At 45.7% G+C, this 23839-nt stretch overlaps 1 protein-coding gene across 1 annotated transcript in view; it reads right to left on the reverse strand.

Annotated features, from left to right (window-relative positions):
* Positions 1-851: 851 nt before the first annotated feature.
* The window catches only part of grm1a (glutamate receptor, metabotropic 1a), a 32867-nt gene continuing 9879 nt past the window's right edge, over positions 852-23839 (reverse strand). The window contains exons 4-9 of the mRNA XM_061811854.1: positions 12862-13097; positions 11788-12034; positions 10309-10477; positions 7703-7829; positions 5750-6686; positions 852-3795 (exon numbers count right to left, since the gene is read on the reverse strand). Of these exons, the coding sequence (XP_061667838.1) occupies positions 3150-3795; positions 5750-6686; positions 7703-7829; positions 10309-10477; positions 11788-12034; positions 12862-13097 (2362 nt within the window). The 3' untranslated portion in view covers positions 852-3149. The remainder of the gene's footprint in view (positions 3796-5749; positions 6687-7702; positions 7830-10308; positions 10478-11787; positions 12035-12861; positions 13098-23839) is intronic.

Here is a 23839-nt window from a genome sequence, read left to right on the forward strand (position 1 = left end):
CAACATTTGTTAATAGTAAACAATTTAAAAATAGCATCTTCCCTGTTTTTTATGTCTGGCATTCACTGCAAATTAATCTTGGAGCAGACGACATTGACAATTCTCTTAAAACGAGTTCCTTAAAGCCGAATATCTTCTACTGTTCATCATTTTACGTTTCGCCTTTTAAATCCTTCAGATCCCAATCAGTCAGTTAAGATCTCAGCCGTGTTGATTTTACCCCTCTCAATTTACATCTCTTTTGATCGCAAGCTTGAAAAAAACGGTGTTATTTTCCCTGAAGGGATTGTAATGAATATATTAAATGAAGAATTAAATAGAACTATCAAATCATACAATTGAATATCATGGTTACAGTTTAGTTATGTAGTTCAACATCCATCCACCCATCCATTTTCTTACCCGCTTATCCTCACGAGGGTCGCGGGAGTGCTGGAGCCTATCCCAGCAGTCATCGGGCACCCTGAACGATCACACCTACGAGCAATTTAGAGTGTTCAATTCATTTGTGTTTTTGGGGTGCTGGAGAAAACCGGAGTGCCCGGAGAAAACCCACGCAGGCACGTAGAGAATATGCAAACTCCACCCAGGGAGGGCCGGGATTCAACCCTGGTCCTCAGAACTGTGAAGCCAACCCTTCACAGCTGCGCCACCGTGCCGCCCATAGTTTAATATAAGGTGTAAAAAAACATTTATGATTAAATATTTGATACAGCGCTCAATTTGTACAGTAGATGTATAATAAATGAACCGTCCAATGACTTTTCCATAGAAATTTCTTTTCTTTTTTTTTTTTTTTTTTTTATTGTACAGCCTTGTTCAACAAGTCAGAAACAAAGGCCAAGCTCACCCTAGAGTTGTTCAACACGGTTCTATACCCTGTTTATACTTTTTAGACTTAAAAACCATCACTATCATAGACTAGAAAACATTTGGGGGAAAAAAATAAAATAAAATCAATAAAACAATACACCGGCACCATGTACTGTATAGTCTTATACTTAACGCGCATTCTTATGATAAAAGTAGAAGAAACCTCAAGTGGAATTAAATATGTCGTTACAAGAAGCAACTAGTCATTGCAGGTACTTTTACTGACAAGTTACTGGTAGCTTAAAAGTTCAAAAACAAATTGTATAAACCTTTTTTTTTTTTTTAAAGACTGTGGACATTCTAAATATAGAAACATGTATCTGTATTACAAACATACCACCTGTGTGAAAAAAGAGATGGCGTAACAATATTACAAATACGAGTACTATTTTTTTTTTTACATTGTATATATATATATTTTTGCCTTCGTACGACAACAGCGGAAAATTTAAAAAAAAAAAAAAAAAAGCCACGTGTCGAAAGCAAAATTACATCCCGTAACTGCAAGAAGAACAACCCGCGTTGGCACGTTTTATGTCCGCCGACGGCGCGGAGAACGAGGCTCGTGGTTGTGGCGTTGCCAGTCAAGACCCAGAAAGAAAGAAAAAACGGGGAAAAATACAAACAAGCAGCTTACTGCATCCCTTTTAAGAAAGTAACAAAACCATCTCTCGTCTATTTAAATGAGGTCGGATGTGATAGCTAAGGTGAATTGAAAAAGGCAAAAAAGTGCACATTTGAACCGTCTTGTGCTGTTTTTTTTTTTGTTGTTGTTGTTGTTGTTTTTTTAGCTTATCATGTACTGTATATCACTTTTTTTCTCTTTAGCAATAGTTTGCTTTATTTACAGTACCGTGCAAAAGTCTGACGCAACCACTGGAAAAACGATCTTTCTAGTACGACTTATTACTTATTCAGTATAAACTGCATTTCACCAAATATTCGTCTCCACTCTGGTAGATAAATAAATGCCACACTACAAATAAACACCTCCTTGTACATTGCCGTGTAGGCAGGGCTGGCATCTGTAAAGCTGAAGTTTAGGATCTCAATAAGAATTGGCTGCTGTTGTTTCATTTTGATTTTTTTTTTTTTTTTCGCCCCTTGGGGGGAAAAAGTGTAGTTATGGGGGATCAACAATGTAATCATGACAATATTTCCAGGAAATTGAAAAGTAAATAATGACAATGATATTACACAAAATAAGAGGATAATATAAAACTATAGTCTTAAATATTGTAATATCATCTGTACAAATAAGGTTCTCCTCCCAATAATTTGTCATGTTTTTGGGGTTTAAAAATTAAAAGTAATATTTGTTAATAACTTGTCAAAAATCAGAGTAAAATTTTTGTGCATCATGTATATTTCAATTTAGCAATTAGCTAGCTACTTCCTGGTTCATGAACGATGACTAAAAGTTGGCCGGCTCCATTTGGATTCTGAGGGGTGGATAATCAGTGAAAACAAAATGGACATTTCCTAAATACTCATCAAGATGTGGTTCCTCCCATTTGCGAAATGAAAGGCGGCGCCAATACTTTTGCACGGTACGATATGGGAATTTGGCATGAGAAGGTGAAGAGTTTTGGCACTGATGTTCTTGTTTTCTGACAGCCCTTCAGACATGGTTTGTGTTCGGAATCCTTCACTCATTCATGACTCTCTGATCCCTATAAAGACATTTTTTATACAGTGGTTCAAGAAATAAATGAAAGAGTATTTTGTATAGTTATAGCAACATCAGCTGGACATAGTAAATATTGAACAAATCAATATATAGCAATAAACTGCCCCTGTGTTTTTTTTTTTTTTGTTGTAGCTTTCACACCATCTTGTGGCATCTTGGTGCAAGGGAAGCAAGATAAAGTGAGGGGAGGAGCTATATTTAGTAGGCCATATCCCTGTCTAATAGAAAAATAATGCTTTCCTGCCATCTTGTGCAATCTTTAGGCAGTTATGATCTTTTTTCGTGAGTGTCAATTACTTGCTGCGGAGCCTAAAAAATGTTGGCCATCATGGCGGTAATTGGGAAGCCGAAATATTATTTTTTAGGAGTCAAATGAAAAAACAAAGAAAAGGAAAAAGAGAACCACTGATTTAGGGCACTTGAAATTGGATGTGGAGTGACTCTGAACACAGCCATGTTCTTCTGTGTGTGCCTTAAATGGACACCTAACGACAAACATAAGCAAGCAAAATGGCGGCATCAAACAAATAAGTAGGAGTAATCAAAGCTCATCAAATCTTGTGCACCCCCCCCCCCCCCCCCGCTCTCACAGTGTTGAGGAGCTGTGTGCAAAGTCTCGGAGGGATTGGACGTTGTAGTGGGAACCCCCCAGCATGGACTCCATTGAGGGGGACGGCGGGGCGGAATCCTCCGAACACACAGAGTCTCTGAAGGGGGACGGCGGGGACAGAGCCAAGGTGTCGTCCAGGGCGAGCTTGTGCCCCTCCGCCCCCTCCTCCTTGGCATCATACATGTAGTGGTGCAAAAGGTCACCCGGCGGCGCCCCCACCTCCAGGGGCGCCGCCAAAGAGAGCTCGGTTAAGATCGACGGCTCGCCGGCAGGGGCGGCTGGGACGTGCGAGCGGTGAGTTTCCACCAGGGGGCCCGCGCACGGAGAGGGACCCGTGCGGCGCTTGTCGTCGCCGGGTGGGGCGGATGGCGGCGGCTCTCGCGGGGGCGGACGGGGGTCTGTGCCAAGGTCGCGGGCGGCGGTGGCGGCGGCAGCAGCGGTGGCGGCGGGGGGCTGATAACTGTGGGGGTCGGGCGTGTTAGTTAGGGGCCTGATGACCGCCGTCTGATTCAGGCCGGCTTCCTGTTTCCTCACATGCACAGACAGTCTGTGCCACACATTGCCCCCGCTCGGAGGGTGTCTTGCACCTGATTCAGACCATGACACAGACTTGCCGTTAGAACTACAAACGAGACAAAGACTCAAGTTACCATCTCAGGGGTGGGAAACAAGACGGCCGCTCCAGAAAGCAACAAGACAACATGGCTGACATTTAGGGGTTGCCGACCATTGATTCATAATGCGCTGCACGGAGCATTATGATCTCTCTCAGTACCCGCCGTAAACTTCTGTGCTTATGAAATCCATGTATTTTTTTATTTTTTTTTTTGGTTCTGTCCATTTTCAAGTGGCAATCGCAAATCCAAAAATGAAAACGTGAGCGTGTCGTTATTTGCAGTTTAATCGGATGTTTTGTCAATAATGTCAGTTGTGTGTGTGTGAGAGATAATCCTGAATTATGTCCCTGAGGGCCCCTCAGGAATAAATTTTTCCCTGTCCACCTCCACAATCAGTCTTGACCATGACCGCAATTAGTCATATGATCCATCTTGCATATTACACAAAGGATAAGTGTTTGGAAGGTTACTATAATTTTGGCCCTTTCCCAAAATAGTATTTTTCATAGTTTTGTTTGGACCAAAATAATCGGGCAGTTTTTTTTTTTTTTTGGTTTGTTTGTTTTTGTTTTGTCCAACTACCAATTAAAAATGGAAAGAACACTAATACACGGATTTAATGAGTCGGCTAAAATGAATGCGCTCGGTCGACTAGCGCTGCCCGGGAGGTGGTTAGTGCACAAAACGCTCGAGGGCCGGCGCGCGCAGCGTGATTAGTCAGAGGCGTTCATGCTGCGATAAGTCAAACACGAGGTTGAGTCGTGGTCCGTCGGAAGCGGGAGGATGCGCTTGAAGGCCGACGCCGGCACAATCTTGTCTTGCGAGACCTCCGTTCCGTTAGCATCAAAAGATTTGGTGTGCAGTTGCATTTTTGCGCAAATGACGCAAAGCAAAATCTGCGCGTTGAATACTTTGCTGTTCTGTGAACTGAAGGTCTCGCGAGCGTCTCCTGCTAGCTAGCAAGATAACAAGCTGGTAGCGTCAGTCGCCAGTGCAGCCATCAGCGAAGTGAGACAAATGGACGTTTGGCAACAGGCTGCATATTTCGGGGGGGGGGGGGGGCGGTTAGAAGGAGGCCGACATACTGGAGCAGGGGTGTGAGACAACATGGACACGTGAACTCCGCCCACTTCCTTACGTCACGCTAGTGTCCGTGTGTCACTGCTGTAAATCTCAAAAGAGTGAGTCTTAAGACTTCCAAATCTTATACTACAGCCGCCCGACCTGTACAATCTTGTATTAGTGTAAATCATGTCACACCACAGACAGAGGGGTTCAATTCCCGATAAACACGGACCCGCCGATGTCTTATTGATTAGCTTGTATGGATTTTAAATCAACGGCGGAAAGTACAGTACATAATTAAAATCATATATGGACACTCAAATGATGCATTCAGGTAGGTACCAATGCAAATTTATAAACCATTGATTGTTTTTTTCCATTTTATTCTGCTTTCATCCATCCATTTTTTTTTTACGCTTATCCTTACAAGTGTCATGGGGAGTGCTGGAGGAAGGCAGGAGGCGGGGTACACCCTGAACTGGTTGCCAGCCAATCGCAGGGCAGATTGAGACAGACAAAAGTCGTACTCACAATCACACCTAGGGGCAATTTAGAGTGTCCAATTAATGTTGCATGTTTTGGGGATGGAGGAGAAAACCGGAGTGCCCACCCGGAGAAAGAAAACCCACGCAGGAACGGGGAGAACATGCAAACTCCGGGACTGAACCAGAGACCTCAGAACTGTGAGGCCAACCCACCGTGCCGCATATTGGGGATCCTCCTGAAGCATTTGAGCGTTCATCAGTCCAATGGTGCCTTGAGATACGAGTTTAATTTGTTCCATAACCGCCCTCACATGGGAAACCCCCCCCCCCCCCTTCCCACCATCTCAAGTATCTGAAGGCATCAGTGTACTCGGACTAAGTGCACGGTTTAAGATGAGAGCGGACTCACTTGGGGTTGCCAGATGCGGGCTTCTTCCTGCGGAACATGTTGAGGAAGCTGTTGGTCCCGCCGGCGGCGGCCGACTTGCCGTCGCCCACGTGCATCCGCACCACGTCGGAGGTGGTGAAGGCGCTCCGGACGTTCCTCTCGGGCTTGGCGATGATGATGTACATCTTGGGCGTGAACATGCAGCCCAGCGCCACGGTGACGCTCAGGCTGACGGAGAAGGAGGTGGTGATGATTTTGTAGTTGGAGCCGAAGTAGATGGGCACGAAAGCCAGCCAGATGATGCAGGTGGTGTACATGGTGAAGGCGATGTATTTGGCCTCGTTGAAATTGGCGGGGACGTTGCGCGTCTTGAAGGCGTAGTAAGTGCAGCTCATGATGAGCAGGCCGTTGTAGCCCAGCGGCGCCACCATGCCCAGGTTGCTGGTGTTGCAGATGAGGTAGACCTCGCGGATGCTGGGGTAGGACTTGACCGGCTCGGGCGGCTCCAGGATGATGAGGGTCACCTCCAGGGTGAGCTGGACGCTGATCAGCATGAAGGCGATGATCACCTGCGCCCAGGCGCTCATGAAGCGCGGCTTTCTGGTGCAGATCTTCTTCTTGCTGCCCGCCAGGATGCGAGCGATGCGGTTGGTCTTGGTCACCAGCGCGGAATAGCACATGGCCGACGACAGGCCCACCAAGAGGCGCTGCAGGTAGCAGGACGCCACGGTGGGCCGGGCGATCAGGGTGAACGGGCAGATGTAGCCCAGGAAAATGCCCGCCAGGATGATGTAGCACAGCTCTCGACTGGACGATTTGACGACGGGAGTGTCGCGGTACTGGATGAAGACAAAGGTGACGAAGGAGGTGATGAGGATGCCCACGCAGGAGAACGCCACCGCCACCATGGATTCCACGTCGGCCCAGTCCAGATACTTCAGGGGCAGCGGCTGGCAGTCTGGGAACCAAAAATTAGACGTTAAGAGGTGCAGTGACGGCTGTCACTGGTCATGTTGGAGTTAAGATTTCCATGACTGTAAAGACATAGAAATGTGTCATTGAATGGACAGAAATTGATGGATAGCCAATTTTGAAATCAAATTATATGATGCTTTAAAAAATTTGGCACAGATTTTAGCAAGAAACTCACAACAAATAAACACTCACTCACACAAAATCTTTGACACACCCAAAAATATTTCACATAGACACACCAAAACATCTCACACAAGCACAATCACTGCCCCCCCCCAAAAAAAACCAACTAAACTCATATGAAAACAAACTACAATAAACTTCTGACATCTCAAACCTCCCATACTCAAACTAGAAAAACTCTCACGTGAAATTTTTTTTTAAAAATAAATTCATATGCCCTTAAAAATTCTACGGAGCCCCTAAAGGGACAATGGGGGAAAAAAAGCAATTGGTTTCTCATTGTAATGAGAAACTTTCTCATTGTAATGAGTAAGTCGTTCATTGTATGTGTGCATATATAAAAGAGCCTTATTCCTTCTTCAGGAAGCTACCGCTAGCAGGTAAATAAGATACGACTCCCTGAATGCAGGGAGCTACCGTTAGCAGCATATATAAGCTACGACCAATAGGTAGCCGTTTTTCGACACTCATCACACTATTGTGATGAGTAAGTTTCTCATTGTAATGAGTAAGTTTATCATTGTAATGAGTAAGTTACTCATTACGATGAGTAACTTACTCATTACAATGAGAAACCAGTTAGCTTTTTTTTTTTTTTTTTTTTTAATTTCAATGTCCCTTTCGGGGCTCCGTAAAATTCTCCTACACGACCAAAAACTCTCAACCCAAAAAGCAAAATTGTGGCAAAAAATCTGCTCAAAATAAAAATGTAAAAAAATAAAAGCTACACCCTAAAACTGCAAGACCGACGGTCACAAAGAGGACAGTTTAGGTGAATATGAATATGACGGACACGTCATATTCGGCGTCGCCTACCTGCCAAGTCGTCAGCGGGCCACCAACCCAGTTCGCAAGCCTTGCAGGTGAACTCATCCAGGACGATCTCGTTTTCCTTGCACGTGGTGCAGATCCAGCAGCAGCTCACCTCGCCCTTCCTGATCACCTGCGAACGCAAACAGGCCGCTCCCGTCAACCGCGTCCTCGTCCGTCACGCCACCGCTTGTCGAGACGCCCGCTTATAGGACGAGGACGTCGGCTTTCTCTGCGTTCCTCGCCCGCGCCGGCTGTTAGCGCTGCTGTGATATGCAAAGCAGGGTGAGAAGTGGGTCAGGGAACAAAAGTGCGGGGAGGATGCACACCGTCCCTCAGGGCAACTTTGTGTAAAGCTTGACTCAAAACAATCAACTCTCCAGATGAGGACAAATCAGGGCAAGTCCCAAAACTGGGGAGAATGCGAGTGTTTCAATTTTTAAAAACATAACACAAATTGAGAGGGTTTTTTTTTTTTTTTTTTTTTTGGGGGGGGGGGGCGGTTTACCCGCTCAAGCTTCAATTCATTCCAACGCCACGCTGATAACTAGAACCGACGGTGGCCTAGACAGGCCGCAACGGAAATGAAAAGACAATATAGCGGCATTAATCCGCAGCATAAGGATCATTCGACATACCAGAACTGGGCGAAAGGATGGATTTTCAACTATATTATATCATCATTACTTTTTGTATTTTTCCCACAACCACAAAATATAGCAACGTTTAGGATGGCACTCGTTATTTTGTTTCTACAATATATTATTTGGATCGTTAATGGTAAAATTCAATGATTTTTTTTTTTTAAATCACAATGATTTTCTTTATTTTATAGGTTGCACGAATTCCCGATTAAACCTGAAAGCTGCTTGTGAATAAACTCATTTCATATCATTTCATAGTGGAATCACCTGTTAGTTTTTACCCTGAAGTTGGCGTTTCGTATTGGACCGGTCGAGTGTGAGAGCACCAACGGAGGAAATACGGCGGAAGAAATTGGCGACACACCAAAATGTGCACGCATGCGCGTACCCGATGTGCCCTTGAGCAAAGACAAACAAGGCGAGAGTCACTTAAGCGGCCGAGGATGCTTTGATTGATTACAAAGGAGAACAAAAGCAATGACTCACTGCCCAAAAGAAGAAAGAGGGAAAAAAAAAAGCCTCATCACATTCAAGCGGCGACGAAGGTGCCAATGGAAACACGGTCGCAGGATTCTGAATGCCGGGAAGATTGGGGGGGGGGGGGGGCACTTGAGCGACGTGCTTTGAACTGAAGCGCATCTTGAACGGATTCACTTGTGCACTTTGATGCGTCCGATTGATTTACTATAAGGTGACTCTCTTCCGGTATAGTTTGAGACAATTTACGAGCACTAAATCCCTTCTTTTTTTTTTTTTTTTTTTTTTTCACACTCCATTTTGGTTCCAGGGTCGGGGGAGTGCTGGAGCCGATCCCAGCTGTCAACGGGCAGCAAAACGGGAAAAAAATGTAAATGTTTTAAACTTGTAAGTCAAGCTATCACTGGATTTGCATAAAAAGTTTTTTAATGAATTATTATTCAGGATTATCATGGCAAAGCATTTTTCCCAACTACTGCAATCCCCGTTTTTCCAGACCACCCGTGCAATAGGTGAAACCCGGCAAGTGATGCCCACATTTTCTGTACTTTTAAATGTACAGCAATGCACAATAGTACTGTATATTTTAATCCTTGTGTTTATATATATATATTAACCTTTAATTGACTCAAAATCTAGCAAAATTTCATATTTTAGAGACCCCCCCACAATGCACTGAATCTGCAATAGATGAAATGCATGTAGTGAGGGAACATTGGATGTGCATCCATCCATCCATTCATTCATTTTCTTTGCCGCTTATTCTCACAAGGGTCGCAGGAGTGCTGGAGCCTATCCCAGATGTCAACGGGCAGGAGGTGGGGTATGCCCTGAACTGGTTGCCAGCCAATCGCAGAGCAACAGGCAATAGTCACGCTTACAATCACACCTTGGGGAAATTTAGAGTCTCCAATGAACGAGTCTTTTTGGGTAAAAACCCACCCAGGTACGGGGAGAACATGCAAACTCCACACAGGCAGGGCCGGGATTTGAACCCCGGTTGTCATGAGCAAGGCTGGACCACGGCCAAGAGGGGAGTGGCTTGGCCACCGCTCAGAGCGGTTTAATCTCTGACACCTGTCGCCGGTCACAGCTGTGCTACATGGGGTACGGCGATTAGACGATGTATTTAAGTTGGAGTTTTGACACTGGTTTTTGTCACATCCAGGGTTACTGCGCCATTATAGCCCGCTCACGCTTTTGGTTATGCTCTTTAATTGACTCATAGTTATCGGACATTGTTTCTTGTGTTTTGAATTCTGCCTTCTTGGAGTGTGTTGTCGTGCTCAACTTTCGTTTATAATAAAACCCAATGAAACATTATGTCCTCATCTCGGAGTCCTGCATTTGAGTCCGCCCGTGCACCGTTGGTCCGTGACACCGGTTCTCAGAACTGCGAGGCCAAAGCACTACAGCTGCGCCACCGTGCCCTCAAGTTTTGGTTCATTTAAGCTAATTCAGTGGCAACAGAGACCAAAGGCGTCTCCATACCTTGATCTGTCCTTTGGAGCAGGGGTCGCTGCACACCGAGCGCACCATGTCGCTGCTGTTCATCCACAGCTTGTCGTCGTCGATGCTCAGCACGCCCTCGTGCCAGGAGCCCACGTTTATGTAGTCGTAGCGGCCGTCCTCCACGTTCTGCAGGTTCATAATGTCGTACCTGAGAGGTGGCGAACAGAGACAAGGTTGGATGTCAGAGGCAGGAGATTCTGACAGGTACTTTATTGATAACGATTCCATCCCGCATTTCCTTAGCCAAAGCCACTTCAAAATCAGGCGTCTCAGCACAGAGTCGTTCCAGCGCACGTCGTGGACTCATTTCGACCGGTGAAGTCTAACCTCCAGCTGACAAACGAATGACACGCCGGAGCTTTCTGACTGTCAAACGCTGTCCGTTCGACTGAAGCCGGATGAAAGCCGCTGAATCTGTTCTGGTCGAAACAGATTTGCATCCTTCGCAGCTCGATATTTTCTAAATGACCGCGACAAACAACGGAAAATGCTAAGGGCCTAATTTACTTTACAAATGGCAGGTGCAAAATTGCTTGTGGACGTGTTGAGCAGATTGTGACGCCATTGGCAAACAGGTGCTGAGACTTTTGGAAGTATAACTGCTGTCCACTCTTAGAGAACTTTATTTTAAGAACTCGCCAGGGGGTCTCAACAGGGTTGAGGTCAGGGGACGACGGTGGCCACATGACTTTTTCGTATACTAACAGCAGCCACGATGGCTGAAAGATGCATTCATCAACAATTATTATGCCCTTACCTATTTGTTTTATTTTTATGCTTCAGGTCCTCCCTGGAGGAAATGAGCTACTTTGTAACCATTTGCAGTGCTCAATCTCAACGAATGGCAATGGCAGATTCATCAACCATCAACAGTCGGTTTTTTTGACCGCTCCTGTTCAGCCTGTATATGCTACCCTTGGGTCAAATTTTCCAGAACTTTAGCTTTGACTGACAGATGACGACAATTCACTTCAGGTGTTGTGCCGCGGTCTAAAGCAGATAACTAGATGAGCCGAAATTTCCTTCAACTGACAACTGAGATCATCGGTTTTGGTAGTAAAGAAAAAAAAAAAACATTGCTGTTCGTAACTACCTGGACTCACAATCTTTAAAAAAGTAAAGACAGAGTCCAAAACCTTGGAGTTCTGATAGATTCTGATCTGGCCGACAACAGGGATATCAAATCAATGACTAAAACTGCCTTTTACCATCTGAAGAACGCATCTACAGTGAAGACTTGCATGTGTCAAGCAGACCGGGAGAAGCTCATCCATGCTTTTATCTCAAGTACACTTGACTGTTGTAACGGTCTTCTGACTGGGCTCCCCAAAAAGAGCGTTAAATAGCTGCAGATTTTTCAGAATGCCGCAGCTCGGGTTCTCACCAGAACAAAGAGGTCAAAGAATGCTGCTTCACCATCTCCTAATATAATTTCTGGTCACGTGTAGCAGTCTTTACCTTCCAGGGGTGTCTCCGTTTTGGTCGAAGTAGATGTCCTCCCCGGAGACGCCCCTGAAGGACGTCTTGAGAAGGTAGTCGAGAAGCTTGCTGCCGTCGATGGGGTCCATGGCCTCGCACAGCCCCGTCTGGCCCGGGCACAGCTCCCTGTGCATGTCGTGGAGGCCGTGCGCCATAGCATAGATGGCGTTGATGACGAAGCCCATTTTGCTGTCCTGGACGTAGTTTTCGTGCAGGCTCTCATTTCCTGTTTTGGGGACAAAAGACGAGGCAGATCCTTCAGGAGGTGTTTTTCCAGTTGCTTTCCATAATCAAATTCAAAATATGGGGTTGGATTGAACTGGAGTCGGATCATCTGTTGTGAAACAAAACATAGGAGAGTGGAACCTCAAATGCCGCATGCCTGTAAAGTGGTACCAATTTGTGATCTTACCAAAATGATGAGGAACAATGTGCTTTGAATAAACGAGAAAAAAAAACGGTGGTTTTCTTTTATACCGACATGCATATTCAGCACAATACAAAAGGTGCGATCTCAGTGGTTAGCGTGATCAAACAGTTCCTTTTGTGTCCACCATCATGTTTAACTGATGCAGCCTCGATTCTGGACGGCCATGGAACCGTCAGACTACATTACGGTGTTTTTTTTTTTTACCAACCAAGGCATCAATCAAACTTGAGGTATGAAGTGCTCACAGAGCGCACAGTGCGGTTCTGATGAACACTAGCGTGTACAATAACCTACTTACCACCTTGAAGGTCTAACAAAAAAAAAAAAAAAAATGAAACAAGAGAAAGTAGAGCAGTATCTATGAGGGTATTGCTCTTTTCTAAGTTCATAGCTGTGGTTTGATTATTCGTGATTCAAAAAGTGTATATTGGAATTTACCGTGGTCAGCTTTTGAGGCCGAAAGGGAAGGAGCAATGAGAGAGGGGGAAAAAAAAACAGTAAAAACATTTATTTCTTTTCAACCAATTTTCACTCTCCGACCTCTTCCCCATTCGTCAACAGATTCAAACGTCAAGATGTGCGACTCAATCAGGACATTTGCGCAGAATTGAACCATCACTCACCAGAGCAGACTTTCTTGTAGTTCTTGTTCTCCTGAGGATGGCCGGGCAGACGGCACTGGAAGCGGTACTGCCAGAACTCCGGGAACCAGGGGTTCCTGGTGTTGGTGTCCAGTCGCAGCTTCAGGTAGTAGTCGTCGAAGGTCTTGACCACCGCCGACTGCAGCTTCATGGTGATGCCTCCCTTGGCTTCCTGCTCGTAGCCCTCCACCACCTCGTCACGGTCGGCCCAGCCGTCGCTACGTAAGAGCAGAGAAAGACACGCAGCTGTTAATTCTTTAGTCCTTACGTGGGAGGAGGTATTCTGTATAAACCCATTAGACCAAAAAATTGTTTGAAAAAAAAGATGGGGGCACAAAGGTTTGGCATCCTACTGAAGATCTGACCTAATGACTTGGGATGGAGAGCAGCTGCAGCTTCACTTGACCTTCTTAGATGGATGAAAGATGGATGATTGCATGGACAGATTTAAAAAAAAAAAAAATACTGGAACTCTTTACCTCACATCTAGGCCAACGTCACCCAAGATGGACACCAGGTAGAATTCCCCTTGACCTTGTTGGATGGACGGATGGATGGACAGACAGATGGATGGATGATCTTAAAACAAAGACACTTTTTTTAATATCTTCTAAATTTGACTGATCATGATGTGCATGCACTCACGGCCGACAACGAGGCACTCGGAGGCGGCCAGGCTAGCTGACTATCTGAAGGGAAGATGGAAGCAATTTCGGGTTCTAGGTACAGCTAGCTAGCTACCTGCACATCGTAATTGCGCAAATCGAGCCGCTCGGTTTTGATGTGGCCGCGGAGGAAGCAACTCATGCTAGGCCCAGATGGTTCCGTCAGTGGGGGCTGTTTTTGCCACACCCCAAAAACAATCTGGAAAACGGTGGAAAAACAGATTACGCTACAACGCTCCAATTCCATATGACGCGGTTCTCGTCACGTTTTCAGGTCTTATCTTCAAACATGTATCATGCCTTTAGAACCAAATCGGAACTCACTTTGCGGAGTCTTTAATAAAACCTTTTTCTGGTCTTTGAGATGAACGGGGAATCTTCAAATCACTCAGCCATGCACGTACGTCTGCATTTGAATAACGCCGCTCCAATGGGAGGAGATTTCTTTCGCCGTTTCCTTTTTGCGATATTAAATCAGTCCGTCGGTGACTTATCTGAAGTTGAAGAGCGGCAAGTGTCAATTTCGAAACGGACGAACATCTCAAGAGTAACGGCGACCGTCGCCTTTCAAGTGCCCGGCCGGCTTGATACCTTTACCTAACAAGCTCATTTGGACGTGCAGTCTGCCGGCCAGGGCGGTAAGAAAAACTCCAGGCGACGGGACAAATAAAAGACAAACAAGCGCTCCGTGCAGCGCTCGTTCTCCCTGAGCCGTGGCGGGAGGCGGCTTTAATACCTGCCGCATTGACAGCTACGCGCCAATTAGGCATGACGCACCGCGGAAGCAATTACCTCGCACGCGCGGAATGTTCAGGGTGACGGATAAGGAAATGTCTGTCTGTGTGCGGCAGTGTAGGTCGGCCCTTCCTGGACATAATTAGCGCCTGTCAAAGAAGAGGAGACGCAATCGAATGTGAGACGATCCGAGTGATGAAGTCCGTTTCAGCGTTTCAGCATTTTGGAGCTGAAGTTTGTCGTTTCTCTTTACTGCGTTCCTTTCACCAAGTGTAGGATGTTCAATTTTTTTTTCATGAGGGGGAGGAATATATATACATACATATATATATATATATATATATACACACACACACATATATAAAGCACACAGGAGAAACAGTGGCAGGGGGGGGATAAAAAAGCAACTTGGCACTTCACAAATAATTCACGAGGCACTGGAGACGGGAACGTGTTCCCGGGCAAAAATGACATCTTCTCGCTTTGCTCTCTCAGGATGGCGCCGAACTCAACGCGGAAACCGGGAACTCATCATCACTCCCGTTCTGGACCACCGGGGAGGACGAAATCTCATTTCAGCACAATTCTAGAATGCTGTGACATCACAGCGCATTATGACAGGGACCCATTTCGGTAGGATATGCGTCAAACAAAACCCGATCAGCCCCTTTAGGACTCAGTTGAAGCAAAGCTGATCGGTTTTGGTTTGGAATCCTTTTTTTGCTCAAAATGAAGACTATTTTTAACTTCAAGGACTTGAATCCAAAGTTTTCATGGAGACTGAGCAGGGAGTCAGAAGTAGCCAAGGACAAGTACTTATTGTTGTACGTCAATGTAAATTACTGTCATTGTCTTCTAAATGTATCACACCAGAGAGAAACCTGACGAATTTAAATGATTGTTAAAAAATGGCCTTTCAAAAAAGTCCTTTAACATTTTGAAATATCAAAATCTGCTCCACTGTCAACCCAATAACAGAAATACGGAAAAAACGAAGGGTACTTTGTCGAGCCTCATTCGTATACATCAGGTAACAACGTGTTTGAGCTTCGAAACATGTCGCATCTGGCTGGAATACTTATTCGAGTTGGACATTTTATAAAAAAAGAGGAAAATCCCCCCCCCCCCACGCATCTTTCTCTGGATGACATAAGCAGACTCACAGTCAACAACGAGGCACTCTGAAGTGACCGCGCCAGCCCGGAGTCCCTGCGTGTCACGTCAGACTTGTTAACAAAAACATAATCCACCCTTACTCTTTCCTGTGCCTTGCTCTGCGTTGGGTGCACACACTCACTGCTGACAACGGGGCACTCTAAAGCTGCCGGGATGGGAAGATGCATTTTAGGGTCGCAGGGGTAGCTAGCTAGCACACCGCACATCACGATTTCATTGGTTAACTGCTCTTGTTACGAGTGAAATTGGTTTGAAACACTGTGAACGTGACTTTCACACAAAAATAAGAGTAAAAATGAAGGAAAACTAAAATAGTGGAAAAAGTTTAACACTATAGCGCCACAGTTGAGTAATATCTAGTTGTCAGTCGTTGCATGTTTCTCACAATTACCCTCAAAGCTGTTGAACGAGAAATCTTTTCAAGTCGTCCTAGAATCTTTTTTTGTTTGTTTTAAACAAAAGCTTCTGTACTTCGACTTAAGTACAGCGCTGGTAATTTTGCCAGTTCCGTGATTAAGTGTAATCCAGCATGTTTGCCGCCCTCACTTGTCAATTCAATCGATGGGCTGAACCAGCGCGATAAAAAAAAAGTGCCGTCTCCACCGAGGCTCAGTTGTGAAGCGATTAAGTCTGCTCGGAGACATTTACAATGACACCTTAATGGCCTCGATCCTTCTGTCCGAGGAGGCCCCGGAGTCGGCAGGGCTCAGCGGGTCGCCGTGAGGCGTCCCGGGTGCGGGGGCGTTGGCGTTCGCTCAGCTTTGACGGAACCCTCGGATTTGAGGGTAGACGCCAGAGCGGATGCACCGCGACAATCCGGTGAGGAAGGAAGTTTTACGGGAGGCCTATGAAGGCTCCTGTTGTGTCAGGGCACATGGACACAGACAGTCAGACTCACAATCACACCTAGGGGCAATTTAGAGTCCCCAATTAAGGCATGTTTTTGAGATGTGTGGAGGAAACCAGAGTCCCCGGTGAAAAGCCACGCAGGCACGGGGAGAACATGGAAACTCCACACAGGCAAGGCCCGGGATTTGAATCTCAGTCCTCAGAACTGTCAGGCCAACGCTCTAACCAGCTGCCCCACCATGCTGCCAATGTTATAGTAGTTTTATAAAATCAAATATAATGCCTGAACAGAAAATATGAGGAATATTAGTCCTATCTTTGCTCACTTTGGCTCCACTTAGCAATTTGTGTGCACAAGTGTAAGGAAGGGAAAAAAAAAAGTGTTCATGCAGCCAAAGTGTTTGCTTTTGGATGAGATAAAATAATAAACCAAAGGCTCGGGCTAATCTCGCCAGTGCAATCTAAATCCTGGCAATTTTGCCTCCGTTCCGAAGACTTGACGGGAATGATTAAAGTCGGTTTCATCCCGGCGAGTAAATTTGCCGTGGAAGGCAAGGGTGTGTTTCCAAAAGTCAAGTGACGATTGTTTTACGTCGAGAGAGGAGCGTCGAGGATCATTTTGTCCGTGACAAAACTCGGCAGCGCTCCCCCCAATGGTCTACTTTCAGCCGGCTCCCACATTTGTCTATTTATGAAGCCATGAATTAATTGGTAGGGCAGAGATTTAATCACATGCACGCCCCCCCCCCACCCACCCCCCGGAGGGCCAACAGGAAGAGTTACTTTAAAAAAAAGATTTTGGTGGTTGGACTGAAGGGGGTGGACTGGGAGGAGCACCGAGGGTGGGTCTCCAAATTGCTGTAAGTGAGTGAAAAAAAATGGTCAGGTATTTGATGGAAACAATTTTTTTTTTTCGCGTCAACACTGAACACTTGTTTCAATCTTGCAAAAGAAATGCCGAAATAATAGCCGGGGGGCAAAATTGTATAAGGAGCAAGGCTTTTATTTTTTATACATGCATTCACACTATTTTGGAATTGATGTGATGCCAAACTGCCGTTTATAACAATTTAAAAGACGACAATTATGGATTTAATACTGTGCAAGAAGCAACAAGTCATCACGTGAATTCAAATTAATTCGCGAAATGGGTCTCGGGGGTGGGGGCACGGTGGAGCAGCTGGAAAGCGTTGGACTCACAGTTCTGAGGTCCCGGGTTCGATCCCGGACCCGCCTGTGTGGAGTTTGCATGTTTTCTCCGGGCACTCCGGTTTCCTCCCACATCCCAAAAACATTCATTGGACACTTTAAATTGCCCATAGGTGTGATTGTGAGTGGGACTGTTGTTTGTCTCTATGTGCCCTGCGATTGGCTGGCAACCAGTCCAAGGTGTACTCCACTTCCTGCCCAATGACAGCTGGGATAGGCTCCAGCACTCCCCGTGACCCCTGTGGGGATAAGCGGCTAAGAAAACGGATGGATGGGTCTCAGGGGTCCTGCTGTTTTGGTGAGCAAGCGGCGAATTCTGAGATTAAACCCAACAACGCTCTGCCAATCGTTACTACACTTTTTTTTTTTTGTGTTCTTTTTGATATGGATAAGGAGTTATCTCTTTGAAGGGAGACATTTACAGTATTTTTCCTCAAATGAATGCGGGAGGACTTTTCTTATTTGTGGAAATTGGTAATAGTCCAGCAATCTCGCAATTGTCGTCAACATCAGAAGCGCGTTATCCATATTCAGATGCGTCCCATTGTACTGGTAGCGGGATCGGTTCAACGCGGTACCTCCTAGCGGCCGGCGTTGTGTCGTTATATGTAATTACAGTTTCTGTTGTTGTTGTTTCTCGCATGTCAGCCATATTCTGGCGGCGCCGCCGACAGACTGAGTGACGGATCCGCCGCCAGGCAAACCCACCGACCCTCCGTCACGAGCCCCAACGACATCGCCGTGGCGACGGCGGTGCAAACAAATTCCGGTGTGCAGCAAATAAAGACATTCAAATTGACAGTATGACAGATGAAATATTTTCAATTGAACAGGAACACGAAAGCGGGTTGGTTACATTTTTCGGCGACAACTTGTGAGATTCAGGTTTTAGTCACTGAGGTTCAAATCGGGCCATGCGATGAGTTTCATATTTGCATATCAATTTTATTTAACCATCAAAATCCATTTCCCAGTCTTGTTTTTGCTATTTTATAGTGTGAGGCGTCGCAAAATTTGAAATGATAATAATAATGGTGACAAATTTACTGTTCTGAGACGGACTGAGTACCGAGCACCAGGTACATTAAGATCAAACAAGATCATTTTACAACATTTTTCCTGATTGATATTACTTTGGGCGGCACGGCAGCTGTAAAACGTTGGCCTCACAGTTCTGAGGTCCTGGGTTCGATCCCGGCCCCGCCTGTGTTGAGTTTGCATGTTCTCCCCGTGCCTGCGTGGGTTTCCTCCGGGCAGTCCCACATCCCAAAAATTAATCGGACGCTCTAAATTGCCCCTAGGTGTGATTGTGAGTGCGATTGGTCTCTACGTGCCCTGCGATTGGCTGGCAACCAGTTCAGGGTGTACGCCGCCTCCAGCACTCCCCGCGACCCTTGTGAGGATAAGCAGCTAAGAGAATGGATGGATGGATTTGACTTTGTTCTCAAAACGAGTAAGATAAGAGTGCTTTGCTCTATTTTGGCACTGTTGCCAGAGATTAAGAAAAAAAAAAAAACAGAAAAAACAACAAATCTTGCATCCGCCAAACCACTTTGGCCAAGTTGCCGGGCACAATTCCACATCCTCCGCTTGCTTCTCCTCGAGATGGTGAGGACATGAAAGCTTTGGGAGATGGCGGGAAAACAGGCAGCAATATTTCTCGTATGCAAGCTCCGAGCAAAACTCGGCTGCGTCGTGACAAACGCGCAGTACGTGCCGCAGCTTTTGTTGCAGGCCGGAAACGACATTCGTACCCCCGGCCGACAGTTTGTCGTGTCAACGCTCGACAAAGACCAAAAACAAAAAAACATTCCTTTGTCGGGGGCTGATGAAGAATCAGTTGGGAAGGAGATCCCGCGTGTGCTGAAATTAGTGTTGCGTCTGCAAAAGCAGCTTATGCAAATGATGTTTAGCCATAAACGGCGACGGGGGTTCGACTCCACGCCGACGCCCGGGAGGACGAGCGGGGAGGGGTGACGACGAAGGACGGCGTCCGGAGGTGCGGGTGAGGAGAGGAGAAATCGCTTGGCGACGCGCTGAGGTAATTGAGTAGGTGGCGGATGAACATTTAAGAATAGGACGGGGGGATGGAGGAAGGACTCATCGCACATTAGCAAGCGGCGCGCTACGTGGGATAGTTAGAAAAAGAAAGAGCCGAGAAGGAGGACAAGAAAAAGCACAAAACTAAAGGCGATGCCAAAAAAAAACCCCATAAAAACTGGGAAAAAAAAGTAAAAAAACACGAACGCGAACCAAAATAATAAAATTATACAATAATGCAAATTGACAGCAAAAAATAAAAAATGATAAAAAGGCCCAAAAAAGAGAAATTATACAGTAAGTAAAAACTGATTTCCATATCATTAATAGGGAAAAATGCTGGGAGAAAAGCCACTTAGGCACGGGAAGAACATGCACACAGGTGGGGCCGGGATTTGAACGTCGGACTGTGAGGCGGCCAATCCTCCACCATTACCACCACCCTGCCATATATATATATATATATATATATATATATATATATATATATATATATATATATATATATATATATATATATATATATATATATATATATATATATATATATATATATATATATATATACATAGTGCTGGAGCCTATCCCAGCTGTCAACGGGCAGGAGGCAGGATACACCCCGAACTGGTCGCCAGCCACTCACAGGGCACATAGAGACAAACAACCAATGACACCTAGGGGCAATTTAAAGTGTCCAATTAATGTTGCATGTTTTGGGGGATGTGGGAGGAAACCGGAGTGCCCGTAGAAAACCCACGCAGGCACGGGGAGAACACGCCAACTCCACACAGGTGGGTCCGGGATTTAACCGGGTCCTCAGAATTGTGAGGCCAACACTTTACCAGTGTCGCCACCGTGCCATATATATATATATATATATATATATATATACGCATACATACATATACACACATCTATGTACATACACATATACACAAATATATATAGAAATACATATCGCTCTTTGTTTCTCACGAAGGCAAGGAACGCTTCACTCGACAAAACGTGGTCCGCATTTTTCACATGACGCGATTTAACATTAGCAGTCATCTTTTGATATCAAATCGGGAACTATTTCGCTCCGAGTAGTTGATCTTTAATCGCTGGTTCTCAAATGTATTATCCGAAAACAATATTTAGTTCTGCCAAGTACCACCATCATGGCCGACATGAAAATATAATTGCCGAGTTTGCCAACTGCCAATAAATCTCACAGTAGAATAAAACATTAGGGACAGTACATTTTCCATGTTTGCAGGTTGCACGGAACGCACGTTTCCATACGGTACAATACCAGTGCCATTTTTTTTTCCTTGGGAAAATATGTAGATGACGTCCAAAACATAGAAACAGAAAACGTATTCCAGAGCTCCAAATGCTGAGTGACATCCAGCAGAGGGAAAAGACAAAAGAGACTCTCCGGAGCAGAGTGGGGGCAAAGTGCGGCGCCGAGAGCGGCCCGCGGGTCGGGCACTCAGCCCGCGTGGGTCGAGCACCTGGCACACCTGGCTCTCGTCTGAAGAGCGGACCAGAACAAAAGCTCTCCGAAAGCGCTTTCCACAGAGCATTTTTTTTTTTCTTGCTCGGATGAGCACCCCAAAAATTTGAACGTCTCCCACAGGCAATAAAAACGGAGGACGAGGACGAGGACGAGGACCCCCCCCACCCCACCCCTACCCCCGTCTACTTGTGTCGTAACCGCCTTGTCGCCGCAAGCTCCTGAGATATGATCGCGGCAGCCGACGGCCAACTAGGAATAATACAGCTTCCATTTTTTTTTTTGTTTATGAGCAAAAGGGAAACGGTAAATACTAGAAAAAGCACCCCCCCACACCCTCTGCCCCCCAACACGGACAAAGAAGCTGCAAAGTTTACAACCGCATTATACGACAAAAGCATGAATGTTTTATGTGGGTTTATTTTTATGTATTATTTTGTGACTGCAGCCTCTTGGGAAAGTAATTTTGACCCTCTGCATATTTCTCATTTTGAGGACTGACAATAAACGCAATCCATAAATGCGCCTCAACTTTGTCATTCGCCCCCTTTCCCGCCGTGACTAAAAGCAGCACATTTTCCATCTTTTTTTTTTTTTTAAATAATCACCAGCGGCTGTTGTCAGGTTGGCCAACAGGGACTAACTCGCCCGTAAGAAATTAAAAGTATACGGTACACTTTTGCCTTGAGGAAAACGAGTCACCCGAGTTACAAATTTTATTGAGACGCGAGCTGTCATTTGACCAATTTTTGACTTCCAAGCGGAAACTTGAAATATGAGCGCTGTGTTATGTATTATGTTCATGAACTCAAATCAACTTCAGGGCTAGCATCAGTTTGAAAGAAGGTCTTCACGAAAGAGGCTTCAACCGATGAATGAATGAATGACAATGGCTGTCGGAAGGGGGCCGCGGGCGCAGAATGGCAGCCGCCATTCCGTCCAAGTGGCTTGCCGGCACCAGGTGCGACTGTGGTGTTAACGGATAATGTGTGCAATTGTAAAGCACGACATATTGCGAGTCAAATGGATTATTATGAGTGATTATTAATGCTGTTTGGGCAAAATAAGTCATTACACAATTTTCTACGGCCACGGCGCCTCAGTTGGTAAAGCATTGGCCTCACAGTTCTGAGGTCACGCGTTCAATCCCAGATTCGCCTGTGTAGAGTTTGCCTGTTCTCCCCATGCCTACGTGGGTTTCCTCCAGGCACTCTGGTTTCCTCCCACGTCCCAAAAACATGCAACATTAATTGCACACTCTAAATTGCCCCTAGGTGTGATTGTGGGTGCGTCCGTTTGTCTCTATGTGCCCTGCGATTGGCGGGGGACCAGTTCAGGGTGTACCCCTGCCTCCTGCTGGTTGACAGGTGGGATTGGCTCCAGCACTTCCCACAACCCTTGTGAGGATAAGTGGCGAAGAAAATGGATGAATGGATGGGTGGACAATTTTCTACACGGCAGTTCATGTCGCGTCACCGTCGTAAGGTTCGTACCAAGCCAGTTTTCCACCGATTTCACAATTTTTCCCAAGAAATCGATTTGTCGCCCACTTGATCATCCGCGTTGATGTCAGACTAAACCTGTCGTCCTGTTTTTTTTTTCCCCACCAACTGACTCTGTACTGCGGTTCAACCACGTCAGGATTTCTTAACGGCGTCTGAACGCGTACAGCTTTGGTGTTAATTGGAGCGATGAGATCAGTGACATTCGAAAGAGAACGTACCGCTCCACGGATTTGCTCTCGACACGCACACAAGCGAGATATCACGTGAATCTTCTCCAGCCGCCTCTTTTTCTGTGACCCAGAAGCGAGCATGTTGCCCCTCCGCCGAGACCAGCCGCAAAAAGCTAAAAACTATAGACCTACTTCCCCGCTGCCCACCCGCCGCCGCCTCCCCATCTCCGATGGACACGGGAGAGAGGAAAAACGTTACTCCGGAAACGGAACCCATAACCCGAGAGCGTCGTCACGATGGATAATTTAAAAGCCGCGTCGGAAAAAGAATGAGTGCCTTCCCCGTGGCGGAAACTTAAACGTGCAGGGATGAATTAAATATAACTTCCATAACATAAATAGAGAGACAGAATAGCAGCAATCATCTTCCTCCATTTTTCTCCCTCCTCTTTGCAGGTACCTTCTCAGACTTTATAATATATACTCACATGCAGTATCTCAAAGTTCATATGCGGTATGAAAATTCCCCAAACCCACATATTCAACTCGAGTCGAGGGGGCCTAGCAGCAAGCCAAGTGGAACAAGTTTGGAACCATTACACCAGAAAATTATTGCTTTCTTCTAGAGGATACTGTAAAATCTGTGAACTAAATTGTGGAACAACCTTCTACCGTGACACCAGAGATGTTCAACATTCTTGTAGAGTGTAAAACTGTGAGGACCTAGCATAGAGCCTTGTGGAGCGCCGACTCTATCTGTCTAGGGAGGATTCTCGGTTTATGATGTTCACTTACAGATGCTAACGCAGTAGCGAAGTCCCAAATAGTGGAAACGTTTGTAGAAAAACACAAATATGAAGCAATCAAATGAAAACTAGCAAGCGCTGCGTCACCATTCAGTGGTAAAATTACGCAAAGAGGTGCCGCAAAGACGGACTGCTAGCATCGTGCCACTCTGGGTGCAAACTGCAATTGTGCTTTTCCACTGCTATTCCGACGCACTTCCTTTTTTGTTGACATGGTGGCGCAATCATCTTCCTCCATTTTTTATCCCTCCTCCTTATAGGTACGTTCTCAGCCTTTACAATATATACTCGGGAAAATGCAGCATCT

This window comes from Syngnathoides biaculeatus, chromosome 23 (genome assembly GCF_019802595.1).
Source record: "Syngnathoides biaculeatus isolate LvHL_M chromosome 23, ASM1980259v1, whole genome shotgun sequence".
NCBI classification, from domain to species: Eukaryota; Metazoa; Chordata; class Actinopteri; order Syngnathiformes; family Syngnathidae; genus Syngnathoides; species Syngnathoides biaculeatus.